The sequence below is a fragment of the Labeo rohita genome, chromosome 20 (genome assembly GCF_022985175.1).
Source record: "Labeo rohita strain BAU-BD-2019 chromosome 20, IGBB_LRoh.1.0, whole genome shotgun sequence".
Lineage (NCBI taxonomy): Eukaryota > Metazoa > Chordata > Actinopteri > Cypriniformes > Cyprinidae > Labeo > Labeo rohita.
Window position 1 is genome coordinate 12,697,659 of NC_066888.1, and position 18,958 is coordinate 12,716,616.

At 35.5% G+C, this 18,958-nt stretch overlaps 1 protein-coding gene across 1 annotated transcript in view; it reads right to left on the reverse strand.

Moving 5' to 3' along the window:
* The window catches only part of kcnh5a (potassium voltage-gated channel, subfamily H (eag-related), member 5a), a 118,323-nt gene that overhangs the window by 85,015 nt on the left and 14,350 nt on the right, over positions 1–18,958 (reverse strand). The window contains exons 2-4 of the mRNA XM_051138689.1: positions 17,275–17,398; positions 13,096–13,202; positions 8,622–8,750 (exon numbers count right to left, since the gene is read on the reverse strand). Coding sequence (XP_050994646.1) covers positions 8,622–8,750; positions 13,096–13,202; positions 17,275–17,398 — 360 coding nt within the window. The remainder of the gene's footprint in view (positions 1–8,621; positions 8,751–13,095; positions 13,203–17,274; positions 17,399–18,958) is intronic.

Consider the following 18,958-nt stretch of genomic DNA (forward strand, 5'->3'; position numbering starts at 1 on the left):
GAGAGTCAGTTGGGTCAGATAGATGGAAGATCTTCAGGAAGTGTGCCAATCCAAACACCATTTTTTTCCGTTAATCTCATCCATTCTTTTTCCGCTTTCAGGATGGACTGTTTTTAAAAGCTTACAGGGTGGAAAAAGAAGTAAAACATTAATAACAGTGCGGCTCTCCCATTTAAGTCACATCTCATGAATGTTCAAACACAACAATACAGTACAAGAGAAAGTCTGAGCACACTGGGACTCTTGGAGCCACTCTCTCTCATTACAACAAGGACATAGAGGGGAAGTCTTTCTGCATGGCCACATGAACAATGAACTCAGTGAAGGGATAAGGAGGGGAAATCAGCCGTGTGCACTTATTGGTAGGATGTATGAAAATAGCACGCTGGTCTGTTCAAGCCCATTCAGCGGGGGACAGCTTTATGTCAGAAAGGCTAACTGGCTACATTTAAGTTAAAGGAACTTTCTGGGTTCCTTACAAGTTAAACTAAGTCTACACAAGTGAAGCATTTATGGCATAATGTTTATTACCACAAAAGGTAAAACTTTTTAAATTGCAACTTTTTTAAGGCCGTTTAGGGTTTATAGCATTATTATGTCAAGGTAACAAACATTGTAAAATATACTGTAAATTTACATATTAATGTATGCGTAAACATTTTAAGTCATGTAAACATATAGTTAATGGCATTTTAGATATTATGGAGTTATGCTGTCAGTGACAAAGATTTTTTTGACAAAAATTTTTTTTTAGTACACAATGAACCTGAAATATTCCCCCAAGGCATTGAATATACGGTATTATATGGTAATATATGTTATTCTGATATTGTTGTTAAAGAATTGGTTCACTTCCAGAATAAAGATTTCCTGATTATTTACTCACCCCCCATGTCATCCAAGATATTCATGTCTTTCTTTAGTTGAAAATAAATCGGTAAATCAGTACTTTTGCCTACAACATGTGTGATCCTTTCCATTGTGGCTAGGTAATGTCTGAAGTCAAGCTAGTGCAAGATGAGTATTTGTGGTTAAAAAGTATATAAATGTTTTCTTTTTTTAGAAAATGACTGACTGTTTCGCTAGATAAGACACTTATTCCTCGGCTGGGATTGTGTAGAGCCCTTTGAAGCTGCATTGAAACTGCAATTTGGACCTTCAACCTGCTAATCCCCATTGAAGTCCACTATATCAGGAAAAATCCTGGAAAATTTTTATTCTGGAAATGAACTAATCCTTTAATCTGAAATAAAACAACATGATTTGGAAAAACACTCAAAACACAGAAGGATATAAAAATATGACTGAAAAAAAAAATACAGAAAAAAATGAATTGTGTCACAGACAGAAGGAAGAAAGGGAAAAAACAAAACAATGGATGGTTTAGGCCATCTGGTTGTCTTAGGGCAAAGAGTCACAGTGCTGCACAGGACCCCTAAGGCGTCTTCCAGATATAGACCTTCTACAGGGAAAAACAATGCTAGGTAGCTGTGTCGAGCAGCCATAAGGCAAAGCCTCAGAGAAATCTCATCTTGGCTATTGCAGCCTCATACAACTCTATCAGACCTAAGCTACAGTGGAGCATATGTTTGCCCGAATGCACCACATCTGGTAGAAGAGCAGCAAACAAGGTTTGCAAGACTTCAACAGCTATACAGACTGCAGTAGTTAATGAGTCACAGATTAAGGCAAGATTTCACTAAGAATCACACAGACTGATTCCAGTGTTTATTTGCACATACTATTTGCATTGTTTTGCTACCTAATTTACCAAATGAAATTAAGCAAATAAGGTAATGATACAGATAAACAAACAAATTCTGAAAGCAATTTTCTTCAGGGTTGGATGTGAGCACCTGACCGTGGAGAATCCAGCAGACTACTGTGATACAGCATAGTTTATTCATACTTTATTCCAGCCGTGTTCTTTAAAGGATTAGTTCACTTCCAGAATAAAAATTTTCTGAACATCTAAGATGTTCATGTTATTCTTTCTTCTGTCAAAAAGAAATTAAGGTTTTTGAGAAAAACATTCAATGATTTTTCTCCATAGTGGACTTCAATGGGGACCAATGGGTTGAAGGTCCAAATTGCAGCTTTAATGAGTTCTACACGATCCCAGCTAAGGAATAAGGGTCTTGTCTAGAGAAACAATTAGTCATTTTCTAAAAAAAAATAAAAATGTATACACTTTTTAACCACAAATCTTGCACTAGCTTGACTTCACGCATTTCATAGTCATGTTGGAAAGTTCACTTGCGTGACACAGGTGGAAATACCGACAGTATTTTTTACAAAGCGAACGTGCAAGAAAGTCAATGCCTTTTGCAAAAAAATGTAACGACAATTTTGGACGATTTTGAAGTTGGAAGAGAAAATAAGAGTTTTTCGCCCAACTCTACCTTTTTGAATTGTGTGACCTTTCCAATGTGATTACGTAATGCATGAGGTCGAGCTAGTGCAAGACGAGCATTTGTGGTTAAGAAGTATATACATTTGAGCCTTTCAAAGCTGCATTGAAACAATTTGGACCTTCAGCCCATTTCACAAACACAACGATTTTAATGCACTGGTCCACATTGAAGTCCACTATATGGAAAAAAAAAAAAATCCTGGAATGTTTTTCTTAAGATAAAGGCTTAGTTTAAAAAAAAAAAAAAAAAGGTGATAATGTAGGTGATAATGTATGGATAATTGAGTAAACCTATGTTCCTTCACTCCAGCAAGTGTTCATAATTATAGAAGTTATTCTTATGTTTACTTTATAAAAATCAATAAATATTTCACAGCAAAAAGACATTTTTTCTCATCATTTACAGTTCACACTGGTGTCAATGCCGGGTCCTAAAGTATACATCTGATGAGCTGAAAATCCTCTCCAGGTAACTATCAGATGCATACAGAAAGATCTGGAAGGATCTCAAAGGGTTTCACTGTTGCCATGGAGCCCATATTCATTCCTCGTTTTCCTTCCCTATTTGCTATGATTTGAAGTTTGTGCCCCTCTGGGTAAGCCACCATCAATGAAATCATGCTGATAGGCCAGAGGTCTTCAGAAAAAGAACACCCACACCTGTGGTTTAAATGTATGCACAGATCCTTTAAATGCTGGGGGCGAATACACAGACAACACAAAGTAACCCTGTGTGCACTGGGAGCACCAACACCTAACAGTGCTTTATTATTTCTATGCAGTTGCTTTGCATATTTCATTGGACCACCAGTGCACAGCAGAGCATTACCGAAAGGAACACTATTCCAGTGGGATTCTGAGACAGCATACATGGAAACATACATGGACACACACACTGTACTTATGCTTTTAGCTCTATCCTCTCCCCAGCGGCAGCAGTCACATGGAATGAAGCTCTAGGGAAGATCTTGATTATACAACTAATTACAAAATACCTGTGATGCAAGCAACACTAAAAGCCTCACTAGCTACGCTCAATGCATGTATTTCTTTATCTTAAACAATAATAGAAGCCAAAGCCTAAATTAAAAGCAACAGTTACATATATTTCAAAATGAAATTTATTCATGTGATGGGACAGCTACATTTTCAGCAGCCATTACTCCAGTCTTCACTGTCACATGATCCTTCAGAAATTATTTTAATATGCTTACATGATACTGACTCTTCAACCCTAAAGGAAAAAGCCCACTTACAACCTCTTAAATCAAGTAGCAGATGCTGTATAGCCCATCACTCTCATTCCAGAAAAGTCATCAATCACATCATGGTTTAAACGCATACTTCCAGAGGAACCTTATAAAGAACATCTAATTTATTGCCAATAAAGCTGATGTTAATGTTAAAAGCCCTGGATGCAGGCTTCCCATACCTGATGCTGCACTTTCTCTCATCTGTAAATGCGCATGAGCTATTCATGAAGCAATAGTGAATACACACCTGGCGTGTGACGTTTAACAAATGCCCCTTTAGAACAACAGATCTCATATTTACCTAACAACAAGCTCAAGCGACGTGCCAGGCTATGAATAATCTGATTGTGCTGTTAATATTTATTAGTGCATCAAGGGTCAGAAGTGGCATAGATTAACATTTTGATAAGGGCAAATAGTCCTTCATTTACAAAGTAATCACTGTAGGTGATTTGAATACCTGATAGATGCTTAATAAAGTTCGGTTTGGTGTGGCGATGAGCAGCTTATATTCTCAACACAGGCAGTACTAATGCTCATCTATGTCAAAGGAATGTGAGTGCAGTCACCGGTGAGACATAATTTTCTATATTCATAAATATTTAACAAAAGCTATACAGATACAGCCAGAGTTTTATTCAACAAGGAGAAGATAGGCCGTAATTGGTTGAGGCCACAATCATGCTGAAATAGTGATGTTTTCATTGACATTTTCATACCAAACGCCATGTGACTGTAACTGCCAAAGCATGTAGTTTACTATGCAAGCACTAAAGCTAGACTTCAGGTTCTTTATTGGCATCAATGGGTCATTGAAGAAACCTCACATTCATGCACTTCTAAAAATAAAGGTTCCAAAACCATAGAAGAACCATTTTCTGGTTCCCTCAAGAACCTTTCAGTTAACATTCTTACAAAAAAATTTTTTTCTTAGTGTGAAGAACATTTTAAAAATCTAAAGAAGCTTTTGCTACTCTAAAGGACCTTCTGTGAATTGAAGGTACAAGGATGTTAAAGGTTCTTCGTGGAACCATTGATGCTAATAAAGAGTGACTTGTATGGCTTAATATAACATAAATGATGTCTCTTACTGAAATATGTAGTAGAAAAAAATCCACATCATTTTATACATATTTTGGACTATGGGGGGGGGCGCCATTATTTATGACATGAAATGACTGCACGTGGTGAGCTACTGGCACTACCTGTTGCATTTTTTACCGTGACACATCTCAGAAAATAAAATAATAGTGTGGCTTTTGGTTGTAATTGTCAGTTGAAGGGCAACAAAAGAAGCAATGTAAGTCTTTACTGCTTTCAAGAAGAAAAGAAAGGGAAGATGCCTTTGAGGCTTTTAGCAGACCACAGCTACTGAAAGAGCGTACAAACGGCAGAGATGACATCCTGGCAGGATGTAAACATGCTGACACATGTCATGACGCCGCAGACACTGAAGGAGTTTCTCAACGTGAATTTCACTCGATATCCAGGGGCGTTTAGACTCCTTGGTTGGGCCAGTTTTACTAAACAGGGCAAATTAGCGCAAGAGGGGAAATTTCTACAGGTGATTTACTAACAAATGAAAGAACACAGACACAACATCTCAAGATGTCATATCGACCAATGCAATATACCAAGCGCGGTGCAAATTAGTGTAGTCGCAAGTTTTGATAGAGCTGGTATTGTGTGATTCCTAGTTGAGGGTTCCAAGTTGTCTTTTATTTCCTGAAGCAAATTAAAAATAACGATATGTTCGAACAATGTGTTCTTCTGGCATTCCAAATTAATACATGTGAAAAAAATCCTCTCTTGTCTACCACACACTCTCTGTTCTCTTCTGTGCCTCCTCTTAGCAACAATAACTGCAGCTATTTCAAGAGCAAAACAGTTTTTTGGGGCATTAAATAATGGCACAAATGCCAGTAACGAGTGCAAATGTTAGTAAAACGTGTTGTGTGATTCTACTGACCTCAAACTTTTGAACGGTAGTATATTTTCTTGGGCTCAAAAATTCCTACATATTGGTAGGACAGTGAATGAAGACGGTTTGTGGTGGTGCAAGCTGTTAGTAAAACTGAACCCAAGTGTGGGGAAATTTGGTTTAAGCCTACACTTATATCCACCACCACCTGTAAGCTCATTCAGTAGCTGTGGTCATCAGATCAGTATTGTGTTGCGGTAAAATAGCAGTTTGTAGCTCACAAAATGCAACCATTTGACGTCATTGAAATAATGGCACTGCCACAGTCCAAAATATGTATTAAACGATGTGGATATTTTAAATAATATAAATCTTTCATGGGTTTTCTACTACATATTTCAGTAAGAGATGTTATATTAAGCCATACACGTCTTAATACCCAAGGTTTCTTTTATGACTGTGGTACCTTTCCATTGCACAAAATGTTCTTCATAGTAGAAAAAGATTCTTTAGATTTTCAAATTGATTATCAAAACTTTTCTTTTAGTTCTTTGAAGAACTGTTTACTGAAAAGCTCTTTGGTTGACCTCAGAATGGTTCTTCTATAGCATTGTTACTGAAATCCCCCCTTTAGAGGCCTTTATTTTTAATAGCGTTTGCTATCACAGCTGTCACTAAATGCAGAATGGTTTCATTTCAGCACTGCCTGTTCATTGGATGGTCTTTCCTTCTGATAGGCTGTTTATCTGTTTGAGAGTGATACTCGCTGAACTCACTTCCTGTCGCTCTGTACACACCCACTGACAAGAGTCTCAGTTGGGCACAGGTGCCCTGCCACAAAGTGACAGCAGCTGCCATCAAGTCTCTGAGGGGAAATTCCAAATATATATATGTGTGCGTGCGTGTGTGTGTGTGTCTTTAAAGAGCTCCTGTGTGGGCTAGGATCACTGTCAAAGGACAAGTGCTTCAGTTTAGCAGTAGCACAAGCTGACAAGGAAAATAGCCACTGGTTTGTATGAGATTGAGAGACAGAAAAGCAGAAAGAAAGAGTAAATGATGGGAAAAGTGGCATCTGACCATGCCAATCAATCATAAATATACATATAGCCTATACAAGTAACCTCCACAGCTGACTGCTGCTGATAAGCAGCACTCCCCAACATAAAGTGACAGCTTGTCGCTCTCATTATACTACCATGTGCGATTGTGCAAAGCAGGCTTCAACACATAAACATCCCCAGTTAAGACACATCCAACTGACCTTAATTCAGTATTTTTATATGGTCTTCCAGTAAAAATATCTAAACATCCTTAAAATATAATCAATTTGTTTTGAAATATTGTGTAAGATATTAAAGCTTTTTAATGTACACCTCACTAAATTTTATTAGGTGTATAACTTAAAAAATGATAAATAATATTTCATAAAGTAATCTGGTTGGAAACATAACAAAAGTCAAAATATTACGTCCCAGACACATTTAAAAAGTCAAAATATTACTTCCCAGGTACACTGGGAAAATTTTACTAGAAAGCAAAAGAAAAAAAAGATTAATTTGTATTTTTCACACTTTCTGAATATCTTTAAAATAAGTAAGTAAATAAATGTACCTTAAATATTGTATAAATACATTTACCTTAAATTTTTACTTTCATTATTTTAAATAAGATATTTAAAACATTAAAAATGTAAACCTTACTACATTTTGTTAGGTGTATACTAAAATAATATTTAATAAAGTAATCTGATTGGAAACAAAACAAAAGTCAAAATATTACTTCCCAGACACATTTAAAACGTCCAAATATTACTTCCCAGTTACAATGATCTTGTTTTAAGAACATTTTTACTGGAAATCCTATAAGACAAATAGATAACCACTATTTTTTCCCAGTAAAAATATCGGAATATACTTAAAATGAGTAAATATTGTATAGATAAATTTACCTTAAATATTTAATTTCATTATTTTAAATAAGACGTTAAGGACTTTTAAATGTAAACCTTACTAAATGTTGTTAGGTGTATACTTTAATTAATTTCCTTATTAAATATTATTTTTAATTTCTTTTAAGTAAATCTGTTAGAAAAAGAAGATTTTTACTGGAAAACATAAGAAAAATAGATCAACCAGTATTTTCTCCCCAGTAAAAATATCTGAATATCCTTAAAATAAGTAAAAATAAAAATTAAATTAAATTAAATAAATTTACCTTAAATATTGTGTAGATAAATGTACCTTCAATATTTAATTGTATTGTTTTTAAAAAGATGTTAAGGACTATTAAATGTAAACCTTAATACATGTTGTTAGGTGGATACTTTAATTAATTACTTTATTAAATATGATTTATAATAATATATCTATTAAAATTATCTATCATTTTTAAGTGAATCTGTTAATAAATAAAGAAAGCTGGTTGGAAACATAACAAAAGTTCAAATATTACTTCCCAGACACATTTAAAAAGTCAAACTATTACTTTTCAGGTACACTGATCCTGTTTAAAGAACATTTTTACTGGAAAACATTTAAAAAAAAAGATTAACCAGTATTTTCCCCCTCTTTTCCCCAGTAAAAATATACGAATATCCTTAAAATAAGTAAAAATAGATAAATAAAAATGTTGTGTAGATACATTTACTTTAAATATTTCATTTCATTATTTTAAATAAAATGCTAAGGACTTTTAAATGTAAACCTCACTATATTTTATTTGATGCATACCTGCAAATATAAAACAAACAAATAATAAATAAATAAATAATTTTATACTTTCTAACATTTTTAAACGTTTGGAAGGATATACTTAATTTAAGATATAATCTCTAACACCTAAAAGTCAAATTTTAGTTCTCAAATTTATTTTAAATTTCCAGGTAAAGAACCTTTTTTACAGGAAAAAAAAAAATGATTCTAATAAATGTGTTAAATCATTTGTTTTTCTCAAGAGAAAAGTCAAATTCACATAAAACATTAATGCAATTTCTACCACAAAGTGCAACACTCAAGATGAGGTTTAGAGTTCTTACCTCTGGTGGTCTCATCTTCAATGGGCTGCTTGAAGACAGTGATGTCCTTAAAAGTGCAGAGGAACAGGACCACCTTATCGTTCTCATTCCTGATGGGGGCCACCTGCATGTAGAGCCACACAGGGGTTCCTGACAGCACCAGATGAACACCACGAGAGAGGAGAGAGGGCGGGATGAAAGGAAAGTATGAAAGCGGTATGTGAAAAGAAGCGAATTGAGGGTTTAAAAGAAGTCATGACCAGGAAGTTAAAAGACATGGACGAAAATGATGAGAATGGTGAGGGAAAGTGAAAGTGACAGGGAGGTTAAAGCAAGGGAAGGACAAGAATAAATGATGATGAGATTATGGTGGCGAATAAAGATTGCGGGAGAAAGACAGGAATTGAGAAAAAGGAGGAAGACAGGAAGATCATTGAGACCAAGGTTCTCGGTTCACCCGTATGAGAAATATACTGTGTAACCCATGTGCCTAATGGGTCATTACATTTGAGCTTAACAGGACAGCTTTATCTTACAGAGGCAACATGGGGACATTTATCTTTATAGCAGCTGCATTAAAGAAATTCAAGAGCGGAGAGGATGCAATTGTGCCCAAAATGCAAGATGCCTCAAGGTGTAAATGATCAAATAACTCAGCAAAGATGTTTAGTTTTTAGTGGTCAGTCATGATCATAAATTACGTGACTGTTAACACAATCTGGATAAGGAGAGTAAGAAGATAACCAGAGCACACACACACACACACACACAGACACGACACAACAGCTAAACCGAGTGCAACTGAATGGAACAGACAACAGTTTTTTCAGACTCTTTAAATAACTGTTTTTAACTTGTTACAGCATATTGTCACACTGTGGGATTTTAGTTGTCATTAACGTCGGATTGTACGACAGTCAAGACTGGTTCTTGATTTAACATTCGTCATAGAAGAAAGTAAGGAGGTTTAAGTTGATCGCACTTGTCACTAATCAGTTATCAGCAAACATGTCAAACTAGCGAACTAGAGAATTTATTTTTGACATGCGTACACTGCACAAATATAGAGAGTTTCCCCGCTTTTTGTGCGTAGTAACCATTCACACGGTAAATACATTCATCCCTGTGCCCAAAACCAGTCGTCTGTGGGTGAGAATCCGAAACAAGGACTGGTGGGACGTTGTCCTGCTCCACTTCACAGACACTGAGTGAAAGGAGAGGACAGGATTTATACAACCATTCATTCAAAAGGAAGAACAGCTAGTTACGTGTGTCATACGTCATTATGCTATTTCTACGTCAATGCACATGTGCAGTCTTTCAGTTTCGGTTTTCAATCAGATTGAGTGTTTACATGCACTCTCGATTGTATTAGAAAAGGAATAAACCACTCCATTCAACCCAACTGAAATTTCATTCAGATTGAGCTCATTCGGATCAATTAAGATGTTTACACAAAGGCTTTTCAGCCTGTTCGAGATGTCAATCTCATAATTATTTGGTTGCATGCAAACATAGCCAGATTCTAAAAAATTTTTGGGTTGTTTTTTTTTAACCCAAATGCTGGGTTCAGCCTGTTGGGTCATTTTGCTGGGTTATTTAAAAAAAGATTGTTTACCCAGGTGCTGGGTAGTTTTTCTGTAAGTAAGGTGCTGGGTTATTTTTTCTACCCAACTGCTGGGTTGAGCCTGCTGGGTAGTTTTTGTGTTATCCAGCCGTTGGATTAGTGTCTGGGTCAGTCAATTTGGTGCACTTCTTCAGCAAAATAAAGGTTTGTATACATTTTATTTCATTTCTAAAGCCTTTACTGTGCTGTAAATTATATCTTACGCAATGCAACATACAAGGATGAGATGTCAGTCAGCTGCATCAGCAGTGGTCGGTTCACATGATGGAAATGCCTTTTTAATTTCAATTACATTTTTGTCTATGTTGTTCTTGCTTTTTTAATAAATTTTCATATTTTGATTATTGCTGTTGCCTCAAATATTCTGTGTGTGATTTTTAATTTCCTTTTAATTTTTAAACAATAATTGACTTAAATAAAATAACCCAGCATGTTTGGTAAAAACATTTAACCCAACCAGCTGGGTCAAAATAACCCAGCATGTGTTCTGTTCAATATTTACCCAGCAATGGGTTGCCAAATAATCCAGGTTGGGTTGTTTTTAACCCAGCATTTTTTAGAGTGCAGTGTTTCTTTTGCCTCCCTTTAGCTCATTAGTTTTTTTCAACTTCGGTTGTGGCTGGCCTTGCAAATTGGCAAGATTTTCCATTTGTGTTCTACAGTAGGAAAGTAGTTGAAAATTGAGCCATAAAATCAGACACTCTCTGTTGGCTGTATTGACTTTTTATAATGTGTTTCTAAATTAAGTGGATTACACTCTAAAAAATGGGTTATTTTTTCAACCCAAATGCTGGGTTCAGCCTGTTGGGTAATTTAATTGTGTTATTTTTAATATTTTTACCTAGATGCTGGGTTAATTTTTAACCCACATGCTGGGTTCAAATTGTTGGTTCATTTTATTGGGTTATTTGTAATATTTTTTACCCAGGTGCTGGGTAGTTTTTCTGTAACTAAGTTGCTGCTTTGTTTTTTTAACGCTGGGTTGAGCCTGTCTGTGATGAAACAACCAAGCTGCTGAGTTAAATTCAGTCAGTCAGAGCATGGGCTTTTTGAGTCCTCTACAGGAAAGAGCAGTTCTCAGCAGCGCCAATTTGCACTTATTCAGCGAAATAAAGGTTTGTATACATTTTATTTCATTTATAAAGTCTTTACTGTGCTGTAAATTGTATTATTTTATGCAATGCAACATAAGGACAAGATGTCAGTCAGCTGCGTCAGTCAGCTGTGTCAGCAGCAGTTGTTTCACAGGATGGAAACGCCTTTTGTCCATGCATAAAATAAATGAATTTCATTCGTTATTGTACTGAGTTTAATCTTAAAATATGTTCTCTATTGTCAGTACTGTTTGTTTATGGGCAGTTTCTGAAGTCAGTCACGGCATCTTTCAGCTACGAGTGAAACACGAAGCTGTGGTCTGAAGTTCGCAGTTAACCCGGCAAACAACAGCCCTTCACCGGCTCAGATTTAATTTCAAATAATTATTTCCCAAATAAATTCACTTTGTCTTGTATTTTGTCCATGTGTTCTTGCTTAATAATAAATTTTCATCTTTTGATTATTGTTGTTGCCCTAATAATTCTGTGTGTTTTTATAAGTTCCAGTCCATTTTAAACCAGCAATATAATAATTTTATAATTTTATAATATAATAATTTTAAACAACAGTTGACTTAAAATAACCCAGCATGTTCGGTAAAAACATTTAACCCAACCAGCTGGGTCAAAATAACCCAGCATGTGTTCTGTCCAGTATTTACCCAGCATTGGGTTGCCAAATAACCCAAGTTGGGTTTTTAACCCAGCTTTTTTTAGATGTATTATTTTCATTTTTAATGCACCTTCCAGACCAACTTTTCATATGTGCTGCTTCATATAGTGCTTGTATATAAAGAAAAAAAGAAAAATAAGCCTGTATGATCTGAATAGCAATAAAGTGGGGTCTATTTTTATCACTTTTATATTGATCAACATAACACAACATAACATTATTGTGTTATATAACAAAACAGAGTTTTTATGGCTATAAAAACACAAATTTGCGAGCATTAGTGTAACTGAATGTGTTAGAATAAACATGAAACACATCTGTGTCATCATTTTAATCTGGCCAGTTGTGAAATAGACCCTAGCCATATTTAACTTGAATGAAAATAAGGCTATGATGGTTAAAAATAAGGTGTGTTCAATGGATTGTACTGTTATATAATAACACACCAACAGTTCACTGTTTAAATGTCTTTCTTTCATTTTTGTTAATTAAATTAAATTAAATTAAATACAGCATCTAACCTGATTAATAAGGCCTATAGCTAGGTTGACGACAGATCTTGTGCAGCCCCTCTGGAGCATCTGCACCAACTGAGCCAGACGGCTGCTCTCAAATCATTCTTGCAGTACTATGATGGCATGCACTGTAGCCAGACTAAATTTTTAACCAACACGCACTGCTTTAAATCAGACACGATCGGTTTGGGCAGTGCTTTGTAAAGTCGAACACGCCTGAAGTGTGTTCACTGAGACCCCACAGTAGTAATAAAAGTCACATAAGAGGAGAAGGTGCCTCTACATCACTGTGGCTAATGCTGTCAATAGGATAATTCCTGTCTATGTTCACAAACAGCCTGCAATTCCACATGAGTAGCTAAAACTGGATGAAATGGGCAGAAAGCAAAATAAACTGAACACTTAACATCAAACTGAACATGAAATTATATATATATATATATATTTTAAAAAAAAAAGTCATTTGAAATCATTTTCATTCATTTCATGAATTCAGCTTCCTATATGGACACAATTGCATCTCTCTACTTTGACTTTTTTTAGATGCAGAAGGCACAGCTAAACAGTTGTGGCTGGGGATACTCACTGTTCTTCTTATAGAGCAGCACTTCAAAGCAATTGGACTCATAGTTATCAAAGGTCTGTCTGACTTTGTCTATTGTCTTCTTGTCTGTCAGCTCGCCGTACATGAAACTGCCAGGGGGACAGAAAGACAAAGGATGAAAAGTTTAAAAAAAGGTTGTGAGAGTGAGAGAAGTGGGTGGGAAAGGGAGAAACAGGTGATGAAAATGAGCAAGACAAAGAGACCAGAAAAAGAGAGTTAGGGGAGCGCGCACACCTGTGTGCCACACACATCCGCCCAGCAAACTCTACCTTGTCTTTCACTGTCAGTTAATTCACAGAGTGTGCACAAGAGGGAGTGGCTGATGACACGGGCTGTCAATTACTGCAGCCGCTTTATTTAACATGTGGAGGCTGGACAAACAGTAGCTACTGAACCACAGTTCCGACATGTTCTACCTTTAAGGTTATGTAAAAGAAAGGCAACATTATATTTGAGACAGTTTAGGAAAGCAGCAAAAAGACAACATATTCTTGTGTTTTTTAGTCCCTTAAGTTCTGTAGAGTAAACACTTAATACGAAATATTTATAATTCTGCCCTGTTTTTAGGTCACTAATTTAAGGAGAAGTTCATTTCCAGAATAAAAAATTACAGTTAATTTACTCACCCCCTTGACATCCAATATGTAGTGAAACGATTGGTTATTGTCTAAAAAAAAAAAGTTACAATGTATATACTTTTTAACCTCAAACACTCATCTTGTCTATTCTCTGCAATGCGCATGCGAATTCTGTGTAATCCGGCTCAAAACAGTTAGAGTACGTCAGAAAATCTCCCATCTCATTTTCTTCTCCGACTTCAAAATTGTTCTACTTTGCTGCAGAAGTACAGAACCAGTGTTTACAAAGTGAACGTGCAAAGATCAAATGCCCTTTACAAAAAAGGGTAAAACAGCAATGTAGGATGATTTTAAAGTTGGAGCAGAAAATGAGTTGGGAGTTTTTCGACCCACCCTAACTGTATTGACCCGGATTACACAGAGTTTGCATGCACATTGCAGAGAGTAGACAAGACGAACATTTGAGGTGAAAAAGGATATAAATTGTACATTTTTCTTTTGGAAAATCTAGTGATTGTTTCACTAGATAAGACCCTTCTTCCTTGGCTGGGATTGTTTAGAACTCTTTAAAGCTGCACTGAAATTGTATTTTGGAAGTTCAAACTCGTGGGCACCATGGAAGTCCACTATATGGAGAAAAATTCTGGAATGATTTCCTCAAGAAACAATTTCTTTACGACTGAAGAAAGAAAGACACAAACATCTTGGATGACAAGGGGGTGAGTAAATTATCTTTAAATTTTTGTTCTGGAAGTGCTTCTATTTGAAGTAGATTTGAGACAATGATTATGTGAACATCTTTGTACACTGTAAAAAACTATTTGTTGAGTCAACTTAAAATACTTTGTAACCTGGCTGCCTTAAAATTTTAAGTTCAGTCAACTCAAAAAAAGTTTATTCAACTTGAAATGTTAAATTATACTAAGTGGCAACTCAGATATTTGAGTTGAATTAACTCAAAATTTTAAGGCAGCTGGGTTACTTACCCATCTGTTAAGTTTAGCAAACACAAATATCTAAGTTGTTACATAGTCCAACTTAACATTTCAAGTTGACTAAACTTATTTTAGTTGACTGAACTTAAAATTTTAAGGCAGCAGGGTAACAAATTATTTTAAGCTCACTCAACATATTGTGTTTTTTATTTTTTACAGGGTACAGGCCTGCTGCTTGAGTGCTAATGTCAATAAAGGAAAAAATACATAAAATCATAAAATTCATGTTCATTTTCTAATTCAAATTTGAAATAAAATTATGGATCTTTTTTTTTTTTTTAAATGCCAAACTGAAGCACCACAAATGGTTTCAGACCTTTGGATAATGCAATTTAATAGTAATTTACTTGTACATAGATACATTTCTTTAATTTAACATTTTTTAAAATATAAATATGGATAAAACATCACATTTTCAGTGCTGAAATTTAAATTTCTCAATTTCATGACAGTATTACAATGTGAATGTGGACATTTTTTTTTCCTGGTTACTCTTTATCTTAAGGTTCAGTTCTCACTATTAACTAACTTTTAAAGGGGACATCGGATGCCAGTTTTCCACACATTGACATGATTCTTTAGGGTCTTCATGAAATGTCTGCAACATATTTTGGTTAAAATTCCTTAATGGTCATGTAAAACAGCACCCTTTTTACCTTGTCAAAAACGCTCTGTTCACAGCGACCTGTTTCGGTGCATGTCTCTTTAAATGTTAATGAGTTCTGCTCACCCGGGCCTCTCTTCCATTTTTTTGTGTATTTGGAGATGTGTTTCCATCAAAAACAAAACTAAAGCATTCTCAGTGGCTCTAATGTCAGGAGAAAATGAAGAATCTTATGCCTGTTTCACACCACAAGCTTGAGCTTCGTGTCAGCATTATTTCATCATGACTTTGGAAGCGTTTGTACGGCGTCACAATAGCAGCTGCTCACGCGCACCTCACGCTTGCAGTGTGAAACCGGGCTTATGTTCACTTCTACATCCGACTACAAAATACAAAGTACGAGACGTTGTCGTTACAGCTGCACGAACAAAAAAATGGCAGACAGAGTGCAACTGACTGAGGACAGAAATATGCTAATACAGGAAAGACTGTCAGCAGTTGTGGGCGGGGCTTGACCAATATGACATCATACTGCTCAGAAAATCAAAACAGCTTGATAATTGAGACTATTTAGGTTTTGTGGGGATTAAAAAAAAAGACTGAATGGATTTTTATGATTGTAGGGTGGTTGTGTCCATACACTGCTAAGACATTTATATGCAAACACCAAGTAAAAGTAAATTTTGCATCAAATGTCCCCTTTACCTATGAAATTTGCCTCAATAAACTCCTAATTTGCAGTTTATTAATAGTTAGTAAGGTAGCTGTTAAGTACTAATAAACAGGCAATATGCTATTAACATGCATGCTAATAAGCAACTAATTAATAGTAGGATCTGGTACTAAAGTGTTACTATTTTTCTTTACTTCAGCTTTTTATTTTCATCCTTTATTTTCGAAGTTCCTGAGCACTCAAACTTTCTCTTTCCCTGTCTTTCTCATCTATTGTCCATTTTATTTTTAAGTGGACACAGGAGGACAATCTTCCACACGTGAGTCTCGTAATGTAGCGATTTTAGCAAATTACTACAATCAGGACCGGTTGACTCTGAAACTCTTTAGCATTGTGCTGAATCCCCTGGTTTCCTTTTAAAGATTCTATTTGTTTTGAATCCTATTATCACTTCAGCTTCCATAAAACCAAAAATACAGAGGTAATTATGGTGCATTTGAGTTTTGTGTCCCTAAGCTACTCAGAGATGTTTAGTATCAAATCCTCACCCTTATTGCTTTAGCTGACAAAGGCTTGTGCCAATTCTACCTCTAAAATTCCCCTTGAATCCTGAGTCAATCTGGAGTCATATCACAGTCTGTAGGCAGATCCATATCACTGCATGTAGGTAGAGCCAAATCGCTGCAGTTGGTATTTCTATTTCTACTCCTATGATTGGCACCTTACTGAGCGTATTTAGCGCTAACAAGGTGTTCAGTGATGGCTCAGGAGAAATGTGCTCTCTGAGTGGCTAAATAGCACATACAGATTTTACTATGGCTCAACACAGCTGAACTGCTGTGAGAAGTGTGCTTTAGCATCATTGCTAACTCAAGCAGAGTGAGAAAATTACACTTTTGTCCCTAACACTTCACCAAATCATTAGCGAAACATCCTCACTTGTCTGATGAGTGAAACCAGCAGGAATAGCGGTCAGTTCTCACTTGAGGAAGAAAAAAAAAAAAGATAATAAATGATCCTTTCTGTCCTTTCTCTACTTCATATACCGCATTGCATCAGTTTAATAGATTCAGCTTCTGCTATCCGAGCATAATCCCTCTGGAAAAGTATGTGAGGCTTCGTTTTCGCATCCAAAATAATGTAATTCTGTGAAAACACACATAATTTAGTTATGATGCACACTAATGCATTTTTGGATCCTGCATGCCTTACCCTGAGAAGTTGCGAATATAAATTTAAATCACATCACTGCCTGTCCTTGACTACTGAATGAGGACAGGGTAAAAATAGACAGGTGGGAGAACCACTCACCTGCAGGTGCTGCTCTTCTGCATGACCTCTGCCCTGTGGTAACCAGACAGCTTGCAGAATCCGTCATTACTGTAAACTATAGGCCATTCCACGATTTGCGCATTCCCCAACAAGAAACTTGTCTCTGCAATCAAAAATAAGAGAACACATTCATAAATGTACATAAATAACTAGTACAGTACATGTATATCTATATTTAGTGTTCGTATTATTGCCTGGCACATCAGTTTAACCAACTAGTATGGGTTTAACAGACCTTGAATTAGTCATTTATGTAGATGTTTTCTTGAAAGCCTAAGCTCTCAGAACCACAATTTATAAAAACAAACAGAACAGCCATAGGGACGAAAGAGTGGCAATCACATGCTAGTAGCATGACCCTCTAGATCATTTTCTCCATTGATGTTATTCAAAAAATGTGCAAGCAAAAGTGAACCCATTCCACCCTGTTTTTTTTTTTTGTTAGGTTAAACCATGATGATTTTTTTTCTTAATTCTTTGATGAATAGAATGATCAAAAGAACATTTAGCTGAAATTAAAATTCTACGTAACATAAGTCTTTACTGTTATTGTCGCTTTTTCACTATCAAATGGAAGCATGTTTCCGGCACTGAATAAAAAAATTAAAAAGGCAATTGCGAATTTTTATCTCACAATTCACACTTTTTTTACAAATGCAGTTTATATCTTGAAATTCTGACTTTTTTTCTCAGTACTGTCAGATATAAACTTGCAATTGCGAGTTATAAAGTCCAGTTCTGAGGGGAAAAAGACTCACAATTCTGACTTGAAATTATAAAGTCAGAAGTTCAAGATATAAACTTGTATTTCTAAGAAAAAAGTCACAATTGGCAGATATTAACTCACAATTCTGAGAAAAAAGTCACAATTGCAAGACATAAACACAATTCTGAGAAAAAAAAAGTCACAATTGCAATATGAACTCAATTCTGAGAAAAGGTCAATTGCGAGACATAAACACAATTCTGAGAAAAAAAAAGTCAATTTTGAGACAATTCTGAGAAAAAATTCATAATTGTGAGATACAAACTCACAATTCTGAGAAAAAATTCACAATTGTGAGATACAAACTCACAATTCTGAGAAAAAAGTCACAATGGCAAGAGAGAAACTCACAATTTTGAGAAAAAAAGTCACAATTACGAGATATAAACTCGCAATTGTGACTTTTTTCTCAGAATTGTGTTTGTCTCAAAATTTACTTTTTTCCTCAGAATTGCGAGTTTGTATCTCACAATTGCGACTTTTTTCCTCAGAATTGTGAGTTTTGTGACTTTTTCCTTAGAATTGTGAGTTTGTCTCACAATTGTGACTTTTTTCCTCAGAATCGTGAGTTTATATGTCACAGTTGTGACTTTTGACCTCAGAATTGTTTGTCTCACAATTGTGACTTTTTTTCTCAGAATTGAGTCTATTTCACAAATGTGACCTTTTCTCAGATTTGCTTATATCTCGCAATTGTAACTTTTTTCTCAGAATTGTGAGTTTGTATCTCACAAGTGTGAGTTTTTTCCTCAGAATTGTGAGTTTATATCTTGCAGTTGTGACTTTTTCTCAGAATTGTGAGTTCGTATCTCACAATTGTGATTTTTTTTTTCTCAGAACTGCCAGTTTAAATTGTACAATCGAGTTTTTTTCACAATTGTGAGTTTATATGATGCA